The sequence below is a fragment of the Panthera uncia genome (assembly GCF_023721935.1).
Source record: "Panthera uncia isolate 11264 chromosome C1 unlocalized genomic scaffold, Puncia_PCG_1.0 HiC_scaffold_3, whole genome shotgun sequence".
Lineage (NCBI taxonomy): Eukaryota > Metazoa > Chordata > Mammalia > Carnivora > Felidae > Panthera > Panthera uncia.
Window position 1 is genome coordinate 59,391,590 of NW_026057584.1, and position 22,637 is coordinate 59,414,226.

Genomic DNA, 22,637 nt, shown 5'->3' on the forward strand with positions numbered 1-22,637 from the left:
CGCTGGCATGAGAAGTTACGTGGCGATAGTTTACAGCGTACCAAAGTCACACACAAGGCAATAACCATCACAAGTCAAATCAATGGTATCGGTGTTGACTAATAAATTCAGAATAAAAAGAAAAATTATGCTTGTAAGACCTGAGACTGTGTCACAGAGAAGGAAGCAATTATATCTGAAGGATGGGCAGGATCTGCCCGGCCAGAGAGGACAAAGGTGTTACGGCTGAAGGAAAGAGGGACCACGGTAGAAATGGAAAAAGGTGACAGGAGTTGAGGTCAGAACATGAAAGACATGGCTGGAAAGTCAGGTGAGGACCCGAGCGGGGGAAGATTTGGAGTCTGAAGGCATCTGCCTGAGGTTTCACAGATGTGGGCCATTCCCCAAGTCAGCCTTTTTTAGCTCATGATGCTCAGTGACACAGCCAAGCAGGGCCTGTGCCCAGATGGTCACCCGAACGTGGTAAATGGAAGGGTCTAAAAAGCCTCTAACAACCACTACCAGTTAAGGTACCTAAAATTTCAAACCAAAATTGACACACTGACCAAACACATGTGACATATGATTGGCTAGATACGACCTAAAGCAACGGTTCTCAGATTCTGGAGGGCGGCAGGAACATTTGAAAAGCTTGTTACAGCAGACTGCCAGGCCCCACAAACCAGAGTTTCTGACTCAGAAGATGGACATGAGGCCTCTCATGAGGCCCATGAGAAGTTACATTTCTAACAAATTCCCAGGTGATGCTTAATGCTTCTAGTCCAAAGGCAAGACCTCGAGAACCACTGGCCTAAAAGAACAGAATCCAGAATCGGTAAATTCTGACTGGGGACAGAAAAAAACGTACACGGGGTTGTCTTAAAGAAGACATGGGGGACGCCTGGGTGGTTCAGTTGGTTGAGCCTCTGACTTTGGCTCAGGTCATGATCTCGCGGTCTGTGAGTTCGAGCCCCGGGTCGGGCTCTGTGCTGACAGCTCAGAGCCTGGAGCCTTGCTTCGGATTCTGTGTCTCCCTCTCTCTCTGCCCCTCCCCCCGCTCATGTGCGCGCGCGCGCGTGCGCGCGCGTTTTCTCTCTCTCTCTCTCTCTCTCTCTCTCTCTCTCGTCAAAAATAAATAAACATTGAAAAAAAATTTAAAGAAGACATGAGGCGCCTGGGTGACTCAGGGAGCTAAGCGTCTGACTCTTGATCTCAGCTCAGGTCTTGACTTTTAGGGTCGTGAGTCGGAGCCGAGGAGCAAAGCAGAGGAGACTAGGGAAGTGGCGACATGCTACAACAAACAGGCTAGGCACTGAGAGTGTGGGCACTGGAAAGTAGCAACTTAGAACGTTAGCTCTAATATAGTGAAGTCTGCCCTCCTGACACTTAAAAATACTGTATCGCCGTTCCTGAACACCATTTTGGACAAATCATTAAAGAAACTATGCCAGAACTGAACAGCAGGTATCACGTATGCAAGCTATTCTTGCTTACATTGGTCCTATAAGTGTATTTAAATAAAGAGAGGATTTACAAAGAAAATAAACGCAGTTTTATTCCTCTCTATTGTGTTCAGAGACGGGGGTAATACTAAAACAACATTCCTACAGTTAAAGTAAATGCCAATAATTCGTTAGTAAAAAACTATAGAACTGCAAGGAGGAAAAAGGGTCTCCCATGAGCTAATAAAGTGATAATAATATTTGCTAGCCTTCCATGAAACACTAAATGCTGTCATGTTGATAAAGTCTGTATAATAAAAGCTTTTATTCTTAGTTGAGTTCTGTGCCAATTTTAAGATTGTATTTTCTATTTCACATAGGTATTTCCCCCTTTACACAAAAGCTTATTGGTATTTCCTGTTCTTGTGACCCCCCCCCTTTTTTTTCAGGTGTGTTTATTTTGAGAGAGAGACAGAGATTGCCAGCAGGGGAGGGGCAGAATCCCAAGCAAATTCTGCCCTCAATTTTGACATTTTGATCTTCTCTCTTTATTTATAAATACTTACAGTGTGAAACAGTTTTGAAACTCAAATTTACCTGGCTTTCAATATTTCTACAACAAATTCGGTAGGATATTTTCTTTTTTAAATAAAGGGAGTGGTGCCTTGCAAAAGGCAAGGCAAGTGAATCCTCATATTTTACCTCTTGAGCACTCTGCTTCCTTTCAATTCTTCTGCAGAAACAAAGAGGAATCATGTTCCCTATCTCATACTTAAGTCTGGTTTCTTCCTATCAGTTGGATACCCACACATATCAAGGGAACACAAACGCTTGCAGGTTTCCATCTCTCAGACAGAAAAACATACCATGTGCAGACATGTCTGGTTCAACATATCATTAAATACATTGCAAGAGCAAAATGAAGCTGTTGTGATTAAGCCTTTCTATGAGGACTGGGAGGCTGATGAACTCCTGCTGTGTGAGGTCAGTGGCTGGAAAGAGGACAATGACCCACGTCTTTCCTTGCCCTCTCTGCTCCTTGCTTCGATTTCTGCCTAAGCAGTATGGTTTGATCTCAACTCATATGGAATTTACCAAAAAGATACAGTAAAGGCATCTCTTCTTACTTTTGGTATATGCCCCTAAGATATTACTTTTTTCCTGTTGAAAACTCGTTTTTAACAAAAATAAGTAAATCTGCAACTAACATAAACAAGCTAAATTACCATTGGAAAATTATTTGGCGTTGCTACAGAAAAGTGATGGAAAAGTAAACATTCAACATTTCAGAGGCACATATTGAGGGTGGAAAATTAGTAATCCGTGACATACTGAAGAGTTTTATAAAACTCAGTTCACCTGAACGTCCTGAGAAAGTGACATAGATTAACTGAGCTAGAATTTTTTTCTTGAGTGTTTTCCAATTATAAAAGTAAACATATGGCTCACAGGGTGTTCGCACTTGTCAAAACTGAGTGATCTGTGCACTTCATTGTATGTAAATTTTACCTTAAAAGAAAACAAAACAGTAAACACATACTGAACTCTGGTAATAATATGCATGCTGAAGTATTTAAGGGGAAAGATACTGACGCATACAACTTATTTTGAAATGCATCAAAATGGATTGATGGATAGAAAGATACACAGCTGAATATACATGTGACAAAATATTTGTATTAATGACAGAGACCCTAGATGGTAGATATGTAGATGTTCACTAGAAAATTCTTTCAACCCTTCTTTATGTTTGAAATTTTTATAATAAAATGTTGGGGAAAAATGTGAGATCTTTGAAAAATATGGAAAACAAAGGAAGTAAAATAAAAACACCATACAGACACCAAGCAGACATCCAAGATCTTACTATATATGTTTTGTAGTTTGCTTTCACCACTTAGCAATATATAATGAGCATTTCCCCAGCTCTTTAAATATTCTCTCAAATGCAATGGAATTCTATTATACAGAGGTAGAATACTTTTTTCAGCTTTACTGAGGTATACTCAACAAATTGTAATATTTTAAAAGTATAAAACATGATGATTTTACTATACGTACACACAGTGAAAAGATTCACACAATGGAGGTAACACATCCATCACCTTCCATATTTGCCTTTGTGTGTGTGTGAGAGATGTAGCGTAACTTAAAAGATAATCTGTTAAAGAACACTTGGGTTGTTTCCAGTTCTTCACCATTAATCATCTGAGATGAGCAGCTACTGTAGCCATCTTTCTGCATATCTCTGACTACCTCCTTAGTATGAAGTCATAGAAGTAAAACTTCTGGCTCAAAGAAAGTAAATATTTTAAAAATTTTGATGCATTTTGCTAATCTCTTTCCAAGAAGCTTACCAATTTACACTCCTAACAGGAGTGTATCACAGATCATAGCTAACGTTTGAATTAAATGCTTCCATAAGTAAAATTTATAACTATTCTTTCTCCCAAAGAACAAAGGTTCTTTTTTTTTTTTTTTTTACATTTATTTATTTTTTGAGAGATATAGAGAGACAGAGCACAAGTTGGGGAGGGGCAGAGAGAGAAGGAGACACAGAATCTGAAGCAGGCTCCAGGCTCTGAGCTGTCAGCACAGAGCCTTACGCGGGGCTCAAACTCACAAACCGTGAGATCATGACCTGAGCCGAAGTCGGAGGCTTAACCCACAGAGCCATCCAGGAACCCCATAAAGGCTCTTTTTTAAAAGAAAGTCTACAATATGCAAAACTAGTATCCAAATCTTGGTTTCTAAATATCACAGTCCCAATTCTGGTACCCTGGATCAGGGACTCTTGAAGAAATGGATGATTCCAGGAATGAAGTAGGAACTAGATGAGCCTGGAAAATCTTGTGCCAGGAAGTAAAAAAAAAATGCTAAAAAGTGACGGAGACATACCAAAGGGTAAAGGAGCTAACTTGAAGGGACTCTTACTTGCTCAATTGGGACAATTTAAGCTTGAAAGTAACAACAGTAATATAATGGTACATTTTCAATTTGAAAAAGAATCCGTAAGTCCACAATGAAACAATAAACAAATGAATGGGTGAATAAGTAAAGAAAGGAAGGCTCTCATTTATGCTAGAACTTTTCTTTCTACATAGTAAATGTCATAATAACATCTGGTTCAAACAAGAATTGCCAACAGATGCTAAAAGCATTGGGTAACACTTGTTGAAAGAAGATGTTTACATAGCCTCAAAGTATCTTCCAACAGCTTAATGATTAATTACAAAGAGTTTTCGGAAAAGGGTATTTTTACTATAGAGAAATTGGGTAAACCCTTCTTAATCAAAGGTTCAAAAGTATTAGTATCACCAATAACAAGACAAACTGACATCATAGTCTCCCATTAAGATATGCCAAGGGCATATGACCTATGAAATATTTCTACCAAAACTACATTATCTTAAACTAGGCAAAAGGAAGGGAAAATCAGATAAACCCAAAATGAGGGCCATTCTACCCAACAATCCCATACTCTTCAAAAATGTCAAAGTTTAAAAGACAAAGGCAGAGAAACTGTTCAATTAAACAGATATACAAATTAAACACAATATGTGATCCTGATTGGATCCTGGGTTGAAAAATTGCCATAAAAAGCCCTTACTGGGACAACTGACAAAATCTGAATATAGACTGTGAGGTAGGTAATATTATTGCATCAATGTTAAATTTTCTGATTTGATAGTTGTATTATGGTTGCATTCTTGGGAGATGCTGAAATACAGATGTTATATACACAGCATCTACAATTTACTCTCATGGTTCAATAAAATAGGAATACATACAACTTGATATATAAAAAGAAAGCAAATGCTGAAAAATGTTAATTAGTGGTGATTCTAGGGAAAGGATAAGCTAGAGTTCACGGTACTATTCTTGGAGGTTTTCCCTAGGTGTAAAAGTTTTTTTTTTAATTAAGTTTTAAAGAACTACCTAGATTTTAAGTAAATTCCATTTTTCTTTCTTTTCTTCTAAATTAAAAAAGTAATATGTACTCACTAAAGCAGAGAAAAGTAATACATACTCACTAAATCAGAGGTCTACAAAAAAAAAGCAAAAACAAAGGTCTTCTATCCCCTCACATAAGCAAAGTTAAGGGAGTCTGATAAATATTTTCTCCACCTTTCACTAAGTTCATAAAACATATTTCATCAGATATCAAGTCACCTTAAAGAGGTACGTGAATGAGCTGCAAACATATTATTAAATGTCCCATTGCTTCTTGGCGAAAAAGTGACCAAGAAACAGAAGACTGAATCTACACATTGGAAAAACATCTAGAGCTTACTGCTTTTATCTTACTTAGAAAACACCCAGCCAGCAAGCCAATACATAGTTCACAAAGTAGAACAAAAATCAAACTAAGAAATGCATACTTCCTTTCCAATACCTCCCAACCCCTAGCCAAAATTTTTTACATCTTAAACTCCTGTTGATTCAAGAAGGAGGGATGCTTTGCAATAATTTACCATGTCTCTTTATCACTGGCAATCACTGGCTAAACCAAGCCCCAAAGCTGAAACTGAGTTTGTGTTTTTCCTAAAATTTATGAGTTATGCTCCTACCGTTTACTACAATCCACTCAGTTTCTGAACGATAACCATTTAGGTTAAATACCTACATGAGAGCAGGACTTGGCATTTTCCAATTCCTGCTTTCACCCCTGTGCTTTCCTAGGTCATTCTATTAGCTTCCTTAAAGATTAGAAAACAAAACAAAACAAAACAAAGGCGCTATGTATGGGGTGGGGGGAGGTGTGGAGTGAACACAGCAATTACTGTTTTCCTGTCAAAATCTGTTCTATAACTCAAAAAGTGTCGCATCCAACAATCATATAAGAACATGCTTGTTGTACTTAAGCATGCATGACCTAATGCTTACAAATATTAGCATGCTTATATACTTTTTTGAATATGAATTTGATGGAATTGGTTTATTTTCCATCTAACCTGGTCACCTACAGGTTTCGGAATTGAGAACTACAGAACAGGGGGTCTGATTTCCTGGAATTCATTTGTCCCTCCTGAGGAAGCTTACTATGTTTTTCAAACCTCTATTTCTCCATCTATAAAATGGGTACAATAATGTTTACCTATAAAGGACTAAAGAGTTCACTAGATAAACGAAGCTAGGTTCCATCCAGAGTAAGACATGGTTTTACTATTTGGCTACTACGAAAAATGTGTTGATCAAGAAATGAGGGGGAGGAAACTTTCTATACAAAGCATGCTCCCGTTTTGTGCACATATGGGCTCCTTAATGCTTTCCACAACCTATAGGTACCCCAAGGCAGAAATAGCTTAGTCCTTCTGACCTGGCTTCAACAACTGGAAACTCAGCTGGTGATCACACAGTCACACAGCACTGCTGGGAGGAAACGCCACAAAGTGCTGCCATTTGGGTTTCCTTCTCTAATCAATTGCTACGGTTCACTGACAGCAGTTAATGAAAAAAAAAATGAAACCATTCAGGGGAGATTAAAATGTATTTATAGAAAAGTTCACTTTAAAAACAGACATTGAAAAAAAAACAAACAATAATTAACCCAAGCAGGACATAAATAGAAATGACCAAAACAAGCTCCAGAGGGTAGCTGTTAAAAGCTATCAACGCCATGCCTGCAGGTCAGCTCCACAATTAGCTTCATCCTCCAGGTACCAACCTGAACATGGGGACCAAGCTGTGTCATATTCCTAAGGAAGATGAAGGGCCCACTAGGACCAGCCTAAGCCCCAGACTCTGGAAGCCAAGACCCTTTTCTGGTTTTACAAAGAAGACAGCTCTCTGTCCAGCATCTGTTAATTCTTCATTAAACAAAAACCATCACTGTTGGCTTCAAGTAGAGGTGAAATCCAAGAAGCTGGTATTGTTTATGTTTCAGTAGAAAAACAATGCTTTTTAGTTTTTAAAAGACAACTCCTGATAACCACAGATTCACGAAACCCAAAATAAAAAGGGAATAAAATGTTCACACATTACTCTTTACTGACCCCTCTCGGCTGACCTAGGGAAAAGAAAAGCCTGAAGCCAAGGAAGGTCTGAAACCTCACCTTCCCCTCGAAGAGAGAGCTCAGAGAACATTCGGTCTTTCATGCCATGGAAGGAAACACTCTCCGTGCAGATGACCCTTAGAACTCAACCCTAAAGCACATGCGGCCGTGATTTCTATTTATGGGGCTCCCAGAATGGAAACTGGGAAACAGCCTCATGGATCGGCCCCAAAGGCCTCGCTCGCTAGGTCCCCGGCAGCCTGTGACCTCTGACTCTGTGGAAAAGCTTACATAAGTGCAATCGCCACCAGTTCTGAGAGCAGGGAAAGGCCTTACCTCTTTCTCTATTTTGAGCAGCTTCTTTACAGCCACCTCCTTGTCCTGGGATATCCATCTGGCTCGATATACACTCCCAAAACTTCCTCCACCGCAGTTTTCAAAAAACTGCAAGTCATCAAATTTGATTTGCACAAAGGAGGTACCGAGAGACGACATCTCATAATGACGAAGTATTAGACTTCCACAAAACCTGCAGAGACAGAGAAAAAGAAAAGTTGGATTATAAACATATTAGAACAAATCCTCTGAATGCTGCTGTAGGTAATGTGTAACAAGCACTGTGAAACTTCCAAAAAGAACCCTGAGGACTCAGGAACAAGGACAACAAGGCTATAAACAAATCAAAATGAAAACACTTACCCCGGCAGCCCATGCAAAAGTTGACAGCAACTTGTCCAGGCTCTGAAACACAGCTGTTCACAGAGCAATGGCTCAGATTTCTCCCCCGACAAAACCTGTAGCGGCACTTCCTGCACATCCCAAGGAGCTCTGCCTAAAGGCTACTGTGTCACCAGGTCTATGAGGGAGCCCTGACACACAGGAAGCATGCTTTCCACAGCAAACTTGCATAGCTCTCCCGGCATGTGAGGTATGCCGGCTCTCCCACGGTGTGCTCACTTCACACGAAATATACATCACCTAAGCAACAGAGCATCCCGCCCCAAGGAGAGCCCAAATGCCGCAGAGGGAACACACATACAGTGTTTAGATTCCAAAAGCAAGCGTTCAGCTCAGGGATAGCAAAGCTGGCCAAGTGTTTTCCACAAGTGGCTCCCTGGACTGTATACTGTAGCAGGACTTAATTAAAGAGAAGAAAATTTGCCCTTGATTACAATATTAAGTCATCCAAAACCCCTGCCAAGAGTGTAAAAAAAAAAAAAATATTATGTTGTTTCCAGAGGAACAGATTACCTCTCCCAGAGATTATTACGGTGACATTTTCTGCAGTCTAAGGAGTTTTACTATTCTCTGGGTAAGTGGTCATTCTTTACACCACATGCCAAACCACAGATTCCCAGGAAAAACAAAACAAAAACATACAAACAAAACAAGAAAGCAAGAAAATAAAGCACTAAAATGTTGAACCTGCATAAAAAGCAGGTGGAGAACAAAAGTTTGTATACAGATTCTTACTAGAATCTCACAGTGAGGGTGCAGAAAGACAAATGCATATGTATACAAAACAACTGGTCTGGGATCTTCATAACTGTCAAAGTCATGAGAGACTTAAAAAAAAAAAAAAAAGGAAAATTTCTAGCATATGATGACTAAATGCAATGAATGAACACTGACTGGACTCTGGAATAAAAAAAATCTACAAAAAGTATTATTGGGATTTTAGAGAAAATTGAACACTAACTATATGTTAGGTATTATTATCTTATCCATGGATAATAATAGTATTCTGGTTCAGTAGGAGGATGTCCTTGTTATTGGGAGATCTACTGGGAGACATATTTAAGCATTATACCTACAACTTAATTTAAAATGGTTCAAACCCCTGCTCCTTAATCTCTAAAAACAGGGCACCGGCATAGAGAGGAAGCAAATGTAACAAAATGTTAAGAACTAGTGATTCTAGGCAAAAGTTATATGAGTGTTTCACTATTCTTTCCATTTTTCTGTGGGGTTTGATTATTTTCAAAATAAAAAGGTGGAGGGGACAGTTTGTATCTATAAAATTGACAAAATTTCTTCATAAACAACTTGAAGCTTTGCTGAGTGATGTCCACAGTCGGCTCAGAGATCTTAATGTGCAGCTGACTAGCAATCCCATTTTAGGAACATCATGTCACTGAAGAATGCTGATTTTTTTTTTTTTTAAGCCCAATGTGGTGCTTGAACTCACGACCCCAAGATCAAGAGTCACATGTTCTACCTACTGAGCCAGCCAGACACCTCAAGAGTGCTGATTTCTTACATAAAGTCAAACTCTGCTCTATTTTGGGGAGAAGGCAAGAGAGAAGACTGTTTATTTATCCTAAAGTTTAAAAGCTTACTGTCTACACAAAAATACAGGGGTGGGTTGGGGGGAAGCCCATAGCATCCAGCCTTAGTCTATACATATGTAAGTCAACAATTCACCTTACTAACTTTTGTTTCAGTTCACATTCAGTTAATCATAGAAAAGAAGAAAGTTTGGAAAAAATTTAGGAATGTGCCAAAGGTAGGTACATAGAATATGCAAGCTAAGAAGTTTGTTCAATAAAAGGCAAAGCACCACTTGCAAGATTCCCTCCACGTTACAGATGCTACGTCCATCTATATTGTTATTAATTGCTTTTATTTTTATCAAAGTATAAAATAAAATGGGACTACAAAGCTTGTAATAAAAAAATAGAACTCTCCTGCTCCACCCCTCCCCACACCTTATTCTCTCTCCAGAGGGAACTAATTTCAACTCCTTTAGCATTTTCTTCTGCTATTTACCTCTGTATTTCTAAAAAGTGTGATCATATTGCTATTTCTTGATTGTTCCATTTCAGATGTTATCTATTAACTTCTCCTTGTGGAAAAAAGAATTTAGTTCTCATATACCCCCTTCACCTCTTTGCATAGAAATATGTCACACTTGCCCAATCGTCCCAGCTTCCAACTATATTGTAACATCTAGTTAAGTCAATAGTAGGCTGACAAAGTAAATATTCCTAGGAATGCTCTGTAGGATTCAATGACTTTTCCTTTCTTGGACAACTTTTTGTTTCTCCCAGAGTTATTAGTTGCTCTGTTTTTGTTATTTGCTTAGCTTTTTAAATACTTAGCACTTATTCACCTCATTAAACTATCCTAAGAATGGCAAAACTCCTCTCAATAAAATAAAAATATCAGGTAATTTGGGGGAGGTTGTTCTATTTTTTTCTTAAAGACATTCCTCCTATACTCTTCATCTCAATTCAATCTGGCTGGAATGGTTGTTCTCTAGGCCTGACTTGGACTGGGACTTCCTTTCACGATCATCCTAAAATTTCCTTTACCTTCTCCTCTGTGAGAACCCCTCTGTTCTAGAATTCCCTGGTTTCTCTGTTTTGACAGTGTGTATCTCCCATTAGCAACCTAATAGAGTACCCAGAATGTAATTTTTTGAGAATCTGTGTGTCCTAAAATGTCTTCATTGGTAGCCTGGCTGAGTTTACAATTCTAGGTAGGAAATAATTTTCCTTATAATTTTAAAAGTATTACTTCATAGTCTTCTAATTTCTAATGTGGCTGTAAAGCAGCCTGATACTGCTCTGGTAACTAATCCTTTTCACACTATTACCTTCTCTCTGAAAGCTTTTAGGACCCTGTATTCATCTCTGGATGCCCGAGATTAATAGGGCATATTTAGGAATGAATCTTTTTCATTCATTGGGAGGACATTCGGTGAACTCTCTCAGCCTGTACTCCCAGCGAACTCTCGTCTTTTAATTCTGGGAAATTTTCTTGTGTTATTCCTTTACCACTTATAGCTACTTTTGCTTCTTGTTTTCTCATTCTCCCTGCACACATGGGGAACTCCTTGCAGTTACCAGTACATGGTACTCCTACCCCTCTCACATCTCCTTTCCTTTGCATAAGGGATTTCTGCTTTGAACGTCTTTCTCTTCTCAGGAAATTCCTGTCCCTAACTATCTGTTTCAAGTCTCGTGAGCAGAATTAAATTCTCCCTCTGTGCCTTAGCACCTTTCTTTACCTATTCATCTTTCCCACTTACTTCCCACCTTTAAGGGACCATAAATCCCTTAAAGGCAAAACCCATTTCCATTTACATCTGGATCTTCTTAAGCACCTAGTACACAGCCAGATACAATTGCACTGAATTTTTTCCATTCAAAAATTGCTGAATGAACAAATGAATGAATAAATAGTTTCTGGCTATTCTTCTGTTATCTTTTGCAGCTAGAAAGATTCCAATCAGACTAAAATCTGAGAACTGTTGCTTTTACAAGTTCCCCCAGAGGATTATGAGGCAAATCCTAATTTGGAAACTACTGCCTGGGATGCTTGGGAAACTGAGGATAAAATGTTTGGACTTCAGAATAAGGTGTCTAGGAGTCCAAAGGAAAAAGAAGAGGAGGAAGAAGGAAGGAAATTCTTTTCAAAACAAACCTAGAGATCTGAACCAGGATGATATCAATATGAATAAATCTAAACCTCAGGTACAGATCAAGTCCAGGGAATATGGATGAACGGAGGTAGGATCAGTTACATTTGACACTGATCTAAAAGTGCCAGAGGAAGTTGATCTAGGAGAAGTGGAGTTCTCCAGGACCTTCACTCCTCAAGATGAGGCAATTAATCATATTCTTCCCCAGAATCACTGTTACTCACTTTGTGATACATCCTGCCATTTGGAAAAGAGCTATGTATGAATGGGACTATGTAATTATTTGAATGTTTTACTGAGACCATAAAAAATTAAGTCCCATCTTATTATGGAAGAGACTAACAATTCTGGGGTATAGGAGCACAGGTTTTAATTCCAGCGAGCTGGGCCAAACATCATGGACTGAGATGAAAAACCTAATTGAGATTCCCATTGCCGTCTATATGAGTATCAGACCACGTATAGGTTTCCCCAGCTATCTAAAAGTACAGCCTTCCCATGAAATCTTTTGTTAGCCAAAATGCTGTAAAGCAAAAAAGAAACTGCCATTAATTTACATGGAAAATTTTTGAATATTTCCGGACCCAAAAAGTAACCCCTCTTAAGGCTTTTCTGATACCTCAGGACACATCTTGTTAATGGATGCACAAAATAAATCAAGATAAAATAAAGTACAGATGCTCTCAAACACAGTTCAAAGCTATGACGGCTTGATGCTGAGCATGGTTCCAGGGAGAGAAGCTCAGGGTACGTGCTGCCTCTACAAGAGCTCACTGCGAAACAAATGCTGAATGCAATTTTCCCTTTTCACATTTTTTCCCTAAAAGTGAAAATCCTCTTCAGATTTCTTTCTGTTAGCAAAAATAGGTACTAATATAGGTCTTCCATAAAGCAAAGTGGTATAATGCAAATTTTCGAAAAGCAGAAGATACCTGTATATTTATTTTTCCCCTTGAGCTAACTCCCTTTAATTTAAAATCATTATTCTAAGAGGATCAACGTATGATCAGAAGAATGGCAAATGTGAGTTGCTGATTAATCATGCTTACAGCATCTTGGGGAAGACTGTTACCTGATCAAATCACATTCTAATTTTTCAGATGTGTTCTCCAGTGAATACACATAAATTTAATAATAAGAGTCATCTATATAAATGTATTTACATGGTATACCCAATCAAAGGTTTATATCCCGCCATGTTAAAATAATTGCTTTTACACAAGAAAGGCAATTTTTCTCCATGCAACAATACCCAGTCCTAATTTGCTAGCATTTTAACTTGTTTCCTAAACTCTCACAGCTGCTTTAAATATTAGTAAGTATCTACCACACAGCACTGATGGGTAAGTTAGAGCAGGGACAGCACAAAACTCAGAGCATAACAGGGTATCATAGCACTGAAAATGTTGAAAATCACTAATGTGATGGTTGAGTCCAATCGTTTGAGTACTTGAATAGTAAGACAAACCTTTTCAATTTTTAAAAATTTTCTTAAAATTGAAATTTAAAAAAGATTTTTAACTACGAAATTGCTGAAAGCAAACATATACGTGTGTGTGTGTGTGTGTGTGTGTGTGTGTGTGTGTATGTTACCATCAATGAACTATCAAAAGTGAAACTATATGGAGGCAGAAAACCTTAAGTGGAGTATTATTTGACTTTAAAGTTTTCAGCTTTCAAGTCCAAAAAAATGGACTTTGGTCCTGAATTAAAAACAACAAAATAAAACAAAAAAGACTAACGTTCTAACATTAAAAAAACAAGATTTAGAAATAAATAGATAGGAGTTTGAATTCTGCCTCTAGCTCTTGGTAACCTTGAACCAATCACATTTTCTGACCCTGACATTTCCAACCCAATAAATAAAAAATCTGAAATCTCTTCCATTCTGTTATCAAATGTCTTCAAGTTGCTAGCTCAAAATTATGAAGTTTGCAGAGTATTACCTGACTTCTTTAATGAGTCTTACTTCCAAATACCACTATTCCAACACAAAAGCAGCATGGTCCAGGGGAAGCACCCCAATTAGATCCATTAGTGAATCTGAGCTTATTAGCTGTTAGACCTTGGCCCAGGCATTGTACCTCTCTGACCTCCATTTTCTCACTGGAAATAATACCCATCCTGCATAGTTGCTGGGGAGTAAGAGATGCCATGAAAGTGCCTGGCATAGTGCCCAGCACCTAGTACACAATACTCAATACATGGAAATTATGCTTCTCAAGTTATCTTTATAAGTCTTGTTACCATATTTAATATTTAGTCATCTACTCCTTCAGCTTTCACCATTGGGTATGCTTTCCTCAGTTTTCCTCCCTGTGTTTTCAGAATTGTTTTGTATCTCCATTAGTTTTGCAGAGCAATGATTAATAGATAAATGTACTATTGGTCCATGAATCCTTCTTATGTGCATATGTTTTAATTCTTTCTCACTGCTCTGTTTGCTGCTTTTGGTTTTGGCTATTTTTGCAAGATCTTATTAAGTAATTATAATTTTCTTTTAAATTATTTTTTCATAATGAGACTAAGTTATTAAAAGATGATAGTTTTTTTTTGGTTTTTTTTTTTTGTGTGTGCGTATGGCACTTTTTAAGATACCAGAGTTTTTAGGACCTATTAATTCAATGATAGCATTCACTTGGTACATTTCTAGAGTATACCTACTTCCATGGTGGCCACTGTCTTCCTTTAAATCTTATCTACTACATGTCAAATGGATTCAAGAAACTACAACCAGCTTCATTAAATACCTGTAAATCATAACTTCTTTTAAAATTAAACCCACCTTATAAAAGGACTAATAACTTTACTAGAAAATAGGTCTTTGGACTTTTTCTGGATTTTTCTTTTAGGTTTATATGGACCTGTGATTTCTGAATTCAGATTCTTCCTCTTTTTCTATCCCTAATTTACATTTTCCTTTTTCCCTTCTTCACAAAAGTTTATTTTTGACGCAGTATAGAAAAAAAAAACTATTTTATTATGACCTAAATCTGACCAGAAAAAAAAACCCTTTTATAAAACAGCTCTCGACAAATTATTTTGCCAACCTTGTTGCTCTAATATTTATTTATGCTAGTATTATTTCAGCCTCTTTACCACAGATTAGTGAATACAATAATAAAAATATGCTTTTTCATCATGTGTATTAAAATAATACCACTTGGATTATGGTTCTACAACTATTTCTTTCCTACAAGTCTTATCTTCAAAGCATGGGGAAAGCTGGAGTTTGGCGTATTTGTTCATAAGAGCAAGGTCAAAGATTCTAAGATTCTATTCTGGAACAGGACTGCTGTTCTACTGTTGTTTTTAAATCACTCAAAAAAGATCTGTAAGACTCGCTGGAGGAGACTAGGTTGCAAATAGAACCAACTAGTACTTGTGTCTACCATAGATATCCCTTCCTTCCTCCAAGGCTTCTACTGGAAAACAGCATATCCTGTAAAGAACTGGCTGAACTCAGTGAATAGGATCTTTAGGCATGGATATCAGAGAGAAGTAGACTTTAAGAATCCAAAAAATAGCTATTGTTTCATTTTTTTTCCTCTATGCTTCATCATACAAGTAACAAACCCCTCTAATTAGAGCAAAGGTTAAAATAAAAACGAGCTAGTTAAATGAAACATTCTTACTTGTACTTTAATATTTCAATTAATGAAAATAGACTTCCATGACATACTTCCTTGCCAGAAATGTCAGTTACTTGAGGCAAAACACTGGAGGAACAGGAATGTAGGAGACAGGGGCACTTATGGCACAGAAATACTGTGTGGAAATGTGTCTGTGCTCAAATAGAAGCCCAACTAGGCAACATGGAGTAGGTACAATCCATGACATGGGTCATGGCAGAGGTGCTTGTTGTGTTGAGCGACTGGAGGCATAGAAGAAAGCTGGACCAGAGTCTCTGAAGAAAATAAAGGAGCACTGAGACAGCACATTTCCATGGGTTGGCAGGAAGAGGAATTCACAGATGTTTGGGGAGGTGGTGGAGAAAACAAGAATAAACCAAGCTTACTTCAGTCAGCAGGCTCACCCATCCCCAAATGTGCTGCTTCTTGTGCTGCACCATTTTCTGTCAAATAGAAAGTATCTGACTACCCTAGCTGCTAACAAACAGGTACCATCTTGGACTAATTACCTGGAACAAATGTTCCCTGAGAAGGGTAAATATGACAGTTAAAACCTAGTAACCTCGACATAAGATGACAGCAAATGGGGATTGCTAAAACCAGAGAAGACCATGGAAGACCCTATATTATGTATCGATCCAGAGACAAAGCTAAAAACTACAGAGAGAATTCCTGGTTATTAGAATTACCTAATAAGAAAATATGCCACTCTGTCTAGTAGTGAGCTGCCTATCGCTGAGAGCGTTCAATGGGAGGTGGCCATGTGGAATAGGAGATTCTTGCAACAGCTAGAACAGCATGAATGGTTTTTAAGACCTACTCCAACCCTATGAGTATGTTATGACTAATCAACCTACTACAAAGTATGGATGGTATTCTTTCTCAGGGATACAGTCATGAACCTAAGAGTCCCTGGCAAAGTAAAGGAACAGTGATCAGCATCAGTAATGGAAATAATGGAGATGACTGGGCCATACTCCTCAATTTCTCCTCCCAAACAGGTTGAAAAGGTGAGCATCATATTCCAGATTTCTATCCTTCCACTATTCTTTCCCCTCTCCCCCACTTCCAAAGGCAAAAAGCTTTGTTCATGCTGAAAGCCACAGTATAACCACAGAAAATAAAAAATCTTTGGATGATGATATACTATTATTCTTTTCTCAGCAAAATGAAATTGCATTACCCCATGCAGTGGGCTGGGCTGCAAGCTTAATGGCGCACATTCATTTATCAGAACGAGGCTCACGCTCCCCCATACGTGGAGCACCCAGCACTGTGCAGAAGGTGTATGAATAAATCCAGTTCCCACAAGTCAATTTTACCTTAAGATCTAAGGGACCATACATGCCTGTACTGGTTTGTTCAGTAAAGTCAAACAGTACAGAAGAGAATGCAAAATTCACATGAGTTTTTAAGATTAAATACAAGATTTTAAAGAAAGTGCTTGCTTATATGGGAGTCTTTGTTTTATTTACGGGGATATTTACGGATCCCTGAAGAAATACATTCTTCTCCACAATAGGATACTTTGGTTAAAAAAAAAAAAAAGTCTCATAAGCAGACTTTTTCCATGACCTTTTAGATAATGATTCTTGCCTTCTCTTCTTGGTTTTCCTATACAAAGTCCAGAAAGAAGGAGGTTAGTCCCTGAAGATAAACTGTGCTCAAAGCCAGCTTTAAGAATGGTTCCAAGTAATTTTGGTTTAGCTTTTCCAGGTCATAATCTTCCCCTAGTCACACAACTCCTGAGTTCTTCAAATTCTTCATATATTTAAATGCATTAACTTTCAGATTCTTTCCCAAAAAAATCTCAAAGTTATACATAAACACAGAGGTACACAAAGCTGCTTTTCAAATCCTTATACTCAAAGCAGGGGAGTATCTATGAAAACCTCCCAGCCCTGCATACACACATGAAGTATGATTTGGGAACAGAGCCAGCTACCAAGAGCAAGCCTTACCTGGGTATAGGTGAGACAAGCAGCCTGCTCTGTGTCTGATTTGAGAATGTGGAAAACACTCCTTACTATTCAGTTATGGTGGCTGAAGTTTTAAGCTCTGGTTCAAGCATTACCACATGCTCATAAGCTTGTGCAGCAAGAAGGCTGTGCCCAATGTACACATGACAAAACTGAGGATGGGTATGAAAGTTGCCCAAGCCAAGTGCTGAACTTACAAGCGACATGACTAGGATTCAAACTCAGGTCTGACTTCAAAGTCATATCTTTTTTTTTTTCCCCCGTATGTCTTTTTTCTCACTGTATCATTCTGCCTCTTCCTTCTAATCTGCCGTTTTCTTTAAACACTTTGCTTATTACAATAATCACTAGATTGCTTGTCATCCACCTGAAGTTCCATTTGAGGCTTTAATTTCCTATTAGCAATTGTGATGTGGGGTTAGGGTGGCAAAGCATGGCTGCTTTGTTCTCAGAGAATCTTCTACAGTGTTGGGATTATTTAACTGCTATTAGGGCATAATCGATGCTTCAGCTGTCCATAGGAGGGTCTGACACAAAAGCACCCATGTATCAGTCAGACCAATCTAAGCTCTAGCATTTATAGCTCTCTTTCCTTAACAGGTACAGTTTTCTGGTCACAGCTGGAACTCTGCTTATTTGTGTGTAGTGGGGCAAGGTTAATAGCCACGAAAGAAGTAGCCTAAATCTTCCCTGCAGTAAGACCAAAAGGTGCCTTAGCTGTTCCTATTACATTTAGATAGACAAGACACCCTCCCTGTCAATCTGTCCTGGGTAGAATAAAATGGAAAACAAATGATCCAAATTGATTTTTATTTTCAGCATCTCTGGATCCAGATATAAGGCTATCTTATTCCAAGAGGTACTATATCACCACAAAACACCTTTTTCTGGCTTAAAAAAAAAAATCATTGATTCTCTCCTCTCTTTTCTTTGAATCTAACAATTTCTAAAAACTGTCCATTTTTCTCTTTTACCCCACACTAATAGCTTCACTCTATGTCTGACCTCTTTTCATGAAACGTCATTGTAATTTCGCCAATGTTTTCTCTGACTAGATTATTTACTCCACGCCCCTCATAACTCCTGTTTATAGTTTGGTAGCCCTGTCAAAGTCAGTTTCACTGCTCATTTCAGATAGGCACTCAGCCAATATATTGCCAATAACACTCACTCTTGTGCTAACTTAAAATACACAGAGCAGCCTGCCAAGTTTCCTTATTTGGCAAGAAGGTCCCTCAGTTCCCAAGATCTTTGACCATCCATTTTTAGATCCAAATCCTCCTGCTTAATATTTGGATATTTCTCTCTTTGTCTCTCTTTAATGTGTCTTATGTGTCCCCTAAAAGAGTAAGAAGAGATCAATCATCTTTCCTTTCCTAGACAAGGGCCCTTGTCATTGCACGGTGGTCATTTACTCTGGAATTATTACCATTATGACATTTGATTTAAATAATATCTTCCAGGTTAAAAAAAACTCGAGAAAAGTTATAGTAGGAATTATGCTGTGAAAGACTAAGAGTACACGTTGCTTTATAAGACCATTTTCCTCTACCTTAATTCACTGTTTCCAAACAAACCAAATTCACGTTCATTTGCAATCTCCCAAATCTCTCACTACTGTAGCCGGAACTTTAAACAAAGGCCAAAACCATAATTAAAATGTAGCTGTCACATATTCTTTTTTGAAAATCGAAAAACGACATGAAATTTCACTGTGGAGATGTAGGCCTACTACAAAGAAATCATTAACTGTCTTGAAACACCTGTTTATTTTTGTCTTTAAAAGTGACTGTGGGTTGGGATCCACTGCATCCTGACTGCTCACTTCAACTGAGGTCAGGAAAGCAAGAAGGCTCCCGGTAAAACAGGTTCGGGGATAAAACAGGAATATACTTCAGCAACCATCTGAGGCGATTCTAATACACCATTATTAATCGAGAGCTGCTTATTGTAGTATCATCCAGAGCGGGCCACTAAACGATGTTGCTTTCGTTATTAACAAAAATACTAATTAAGTCCTCCATAAACAGTGCTTATGCAGAGATCTCGAGGCGCATCAGAAACGCACATTTGCAGCAATCTAACAATGGGCTGCCCCGTTTTTTAGGCAATTCGAAGCCATCTCGCCGGGTCTGTATCAAAGTCGGTCTGCAAGCTGTCAGGAGCAAGCGAGGCGTGGCGGCGGCCTCAGCGCTGCCCTGCCGGTCTGGGCCAGGTCGCGGGGCCCGCGGACCGGGGGACGCCATGGGGGTCGCCGAGGGACACCCGGGTAGGGTAGGAGCTACCCTCGCCGGTGGCAGAAAGGGCCGCTGGAGGGTGCGGGCGGCGCGAGCCGCACGCTGTCCCGGGGAGGGCCGCTCGAGGTGGAAGAAGCCGCCCGGGCCGGGTGGAAAGCAGAAGTTAGTGGTCTCTCCTCGCAAGCACAGCCCTCTGCTGGGAAGTGGCCCGCGCCCTGCCCTGATTTGGAAGACTCGCGTTTCGCCTCCCAGAGGTGCCGGCTCGCCCGCTGAGAAGCCGGCGCTCGGGCCCCGGGGTCGCGGGCTCGGCCGGCGGGGGGCCCGGCGCACGGCGAGGGGAAGCGGCGGCCCCCGACGCCGGCGCCGAGCGCAGGGCCGAGAAAGCCCGACACGCGGCGCCCGCCCTTCCGGGCGCCAACTTCTGCGTGGGACCGGTCCGAACTTTGGGCCCTCTGGGCCGCGGCGCGGAACTCCGCGGGCGGCGGGAACGCTCGCTCCGGCCGCAGCCGCCCGGAGGGCCCTGGGTCGGGGAGGGTGCCCAGCGGGGCCCCGCAGGCCGTCAGGGCCTCGGCCCCGAGACGCCGGGAGACTCGCGAGCGCGAGGGGCCTCCGACCCACCTCGCCCTCCGCGGCCTCCGGCCTGGCCCTTACCTGGCTTCCGGGCCGGGCGCGAGCGGCAGCCGGGGGCGCCGAGGCCCGCGCGCGGCGAGGGCAGGGACGGCGACCGGGGGTCGAGAGGACGGCGGCCCGCGCGGCTCCCACGCTTCCGCCCGAGTCAGGAGTTGAACATTCCGCCTCTCCGCCCCGCGCCAATGAGGAAGACAGTCGCGACAACAGCACCACCTACCTCCGAGCGCGGAACGGCCGGGCCTCCCTGCCCGCGCCGCTGCTCAGACTAGCGGGCCGGCGGGGCGTGGGGAAGCGCTCGGGCCTCCCGGGCCTGCACCCCCGAGGATTCCGTCCGCCCCGGCAGCCTCCGCAGCCCCGGATGGAGGAGCTGAGCGGGGAGCGCACTAGCCCTGCAGCGCGTGGAGGGGAGAGGGAGGCGTGCCTGTGGACCTCTCGGTAGCTTCGCCTCATTTTAACAAGTTGACCCCACTTGTATGGTCAAGTCAGTCCTTTTCCAACAAATATTTACTGTGTCAGAGGCGCTGGGAGTACAAAGAGATGGGAGGCTGCTTCATACCTTGCAGGAGTTAATTATCTAGTTGGGAAGGAAGGGCACAGACCTGGAAAGATGTTTCCAGGAGATAGGGCTGAAGGCTGCCGCGATGGAACCGTAAGTAAATACCTACGGAATTGTGAGGAGGGGTCATGGTCTGCTGCCCTGGTTGGTGACTTTAACAAAACTGAGTTCAGATGAGAAGACTAGAATCCTTTTCACGTGTGAGCAACAGGTGGTAAAAGGTATTGGGAAGAAAAGTGATTGTTGATTGGGAAGGATGATTCTGTGGAGGAAAAGTGAGCCGAGGTCGAAAAGGTACTGGCAGCATTATCCAGGGGTTTGAGTTTGGGGTTTATTATCCATGGGCACTGGGGAACTGTGGAGAACTAGAATCATTAAAACAGGTGCTTGTGTCTGAACAGTGATTTAGAGAGAGAGAGAGAGTAGCCCACATGGTTGTAGAATGTGTTGCTAGAGCAAAACTGGGAGGCAGCATGAGAGGTCAATATTGTCACAACGTGGTAATAGGATTCTGAGGACCTGAGCAAGAGTGTACAAAATGGAACCCGAAAAGGAGGAATGGAATTGAGAGCCATGTTTCAGGAAGAGGCCACAGAAACTGGGGAGGTAGAAGAGAAGAAGGAAAGAGTCAGAGATGATGCCAAAGTGTCAGACCTGGATGACTGGAAGAAGGATGGTGTCATTGACAGAAATAGGGATGTGTGGGGGAGAAGCTGGCTTCCTGTTGAGTTCCAGGTCATGGGAGGAAAAACAGGTAGAGATGCAGCAGTTGAAATACGAAACAGAGATTCGGAAAAGAGGTCATGAGAGAAATACAATTGTAAGTCATCAGCCAGTTGAAGATATGAAAGCGGAGGGATGGGGGAATATAAGCTAAACACACAACTCTCTAGCCTGTTGTTTAAGTTATTGAATTTTCCCTGTGGTGAGAACTCAGAATTTCAGCACTGATGGAGTCTATTTTGGTAACTGAGAAATTGCGATTGATGAAAACTGTCATGCTAACAAAATTACTGTTGTAGGTGATCACATAATTCTAAGTCATCTGAACATTAAAGAGGAAAGTAAGACTTCAGGATGGACCCAGGCATAACATGACTCCAGTCACTCTACCTCACCTTCGAAGGCACTGCACTGTGACGGAAAGGACACTGGGAATCAGAGACCTGGCTCCTGTTTAGTCCTGCCACTTATCAGTTGGGGTACTTTGCTAGACAGGCTGCAGTTTTCTCCTCTGCAAAATAAGAGGGCCCAGTTAGATGTTAGCCGCAGGCTCCAGCTTTAAAACTGAATGTATTACTTTAAATTTGGAGCACGTGCCTTAAGAGTCTTCATATTTTTACCACATCCCCTTTCCTACCCATCCATTTTTCCTTCATTCTGTTTTCCTTACTTAATTAGGTGAAGAGACTAACCAGCAGGAACAGTGAACACTCAAGAGTAGTTTCACAAGTCCGCTTAAATGATCATCTGGTAAGCATTCTCTCGTCTTCCCAATTAGGTTGCAAGTTCCTTGAGGTCATATCTTATGTTCTGTCCGTAGCTGAAATAAATACATAGTTGTGTGATAAACTGGTTGCCTCAAGTCTGACTCTTCTTTGGTCAAGCTGCCCTTTTCCTTAAGACTATATTGATCTCTTTGGGCCCCAGACCTAATAAATAAAGTCTAGTGCTTATTCCCATGCCTGACTGACTCTGCTTTTTCAAACTTTCAATTTTTTTTTTTTGTGAGAATATATTGGTTAATTCTCACCTGCATA

At 40.6% G+C, this 22,637-nt stretch overlaps 1 protein-coding gene across 3 annotated transcripts in view; it reads right to left on the reverse strand.

The window, feature by feature from the left end:
• MAP3K20 (mitogen-activated protein kinase kinase kinase 20) overlaps nt 1-20,843 on the reverse strand; it is a 187,150-nt gene extending 166,307 nt beyond the window's left edge. The window contains exons 1-2 of one of the 3 annotated variants that reach the window (XM_049615510.1): nt 20,539-20,843; nt 7,754-7,946 (exon numbers count right to left, since the gene is read on the reverse strand). In XM_049615510.1, the coding sequence (XP_049471467.1) occupies nt 7,754-7,946; nt 20,539-20,771 (426 nt within the window). In that variant the 5' untranslated portion in view covers nt 20,772-20,843. Of the gene's footprint in view, nt 1-7,753; nt 7,947-20,342; nt 20,515-20,538 lie in introns of those variants that run through there. The other 2 variants (XM_049615511.1, XM_049615512.1) reach the window with 2 other exon arrangements.
• Nucleotides 20,844-22,637: the final 1,794 nt, after the last annotated feature.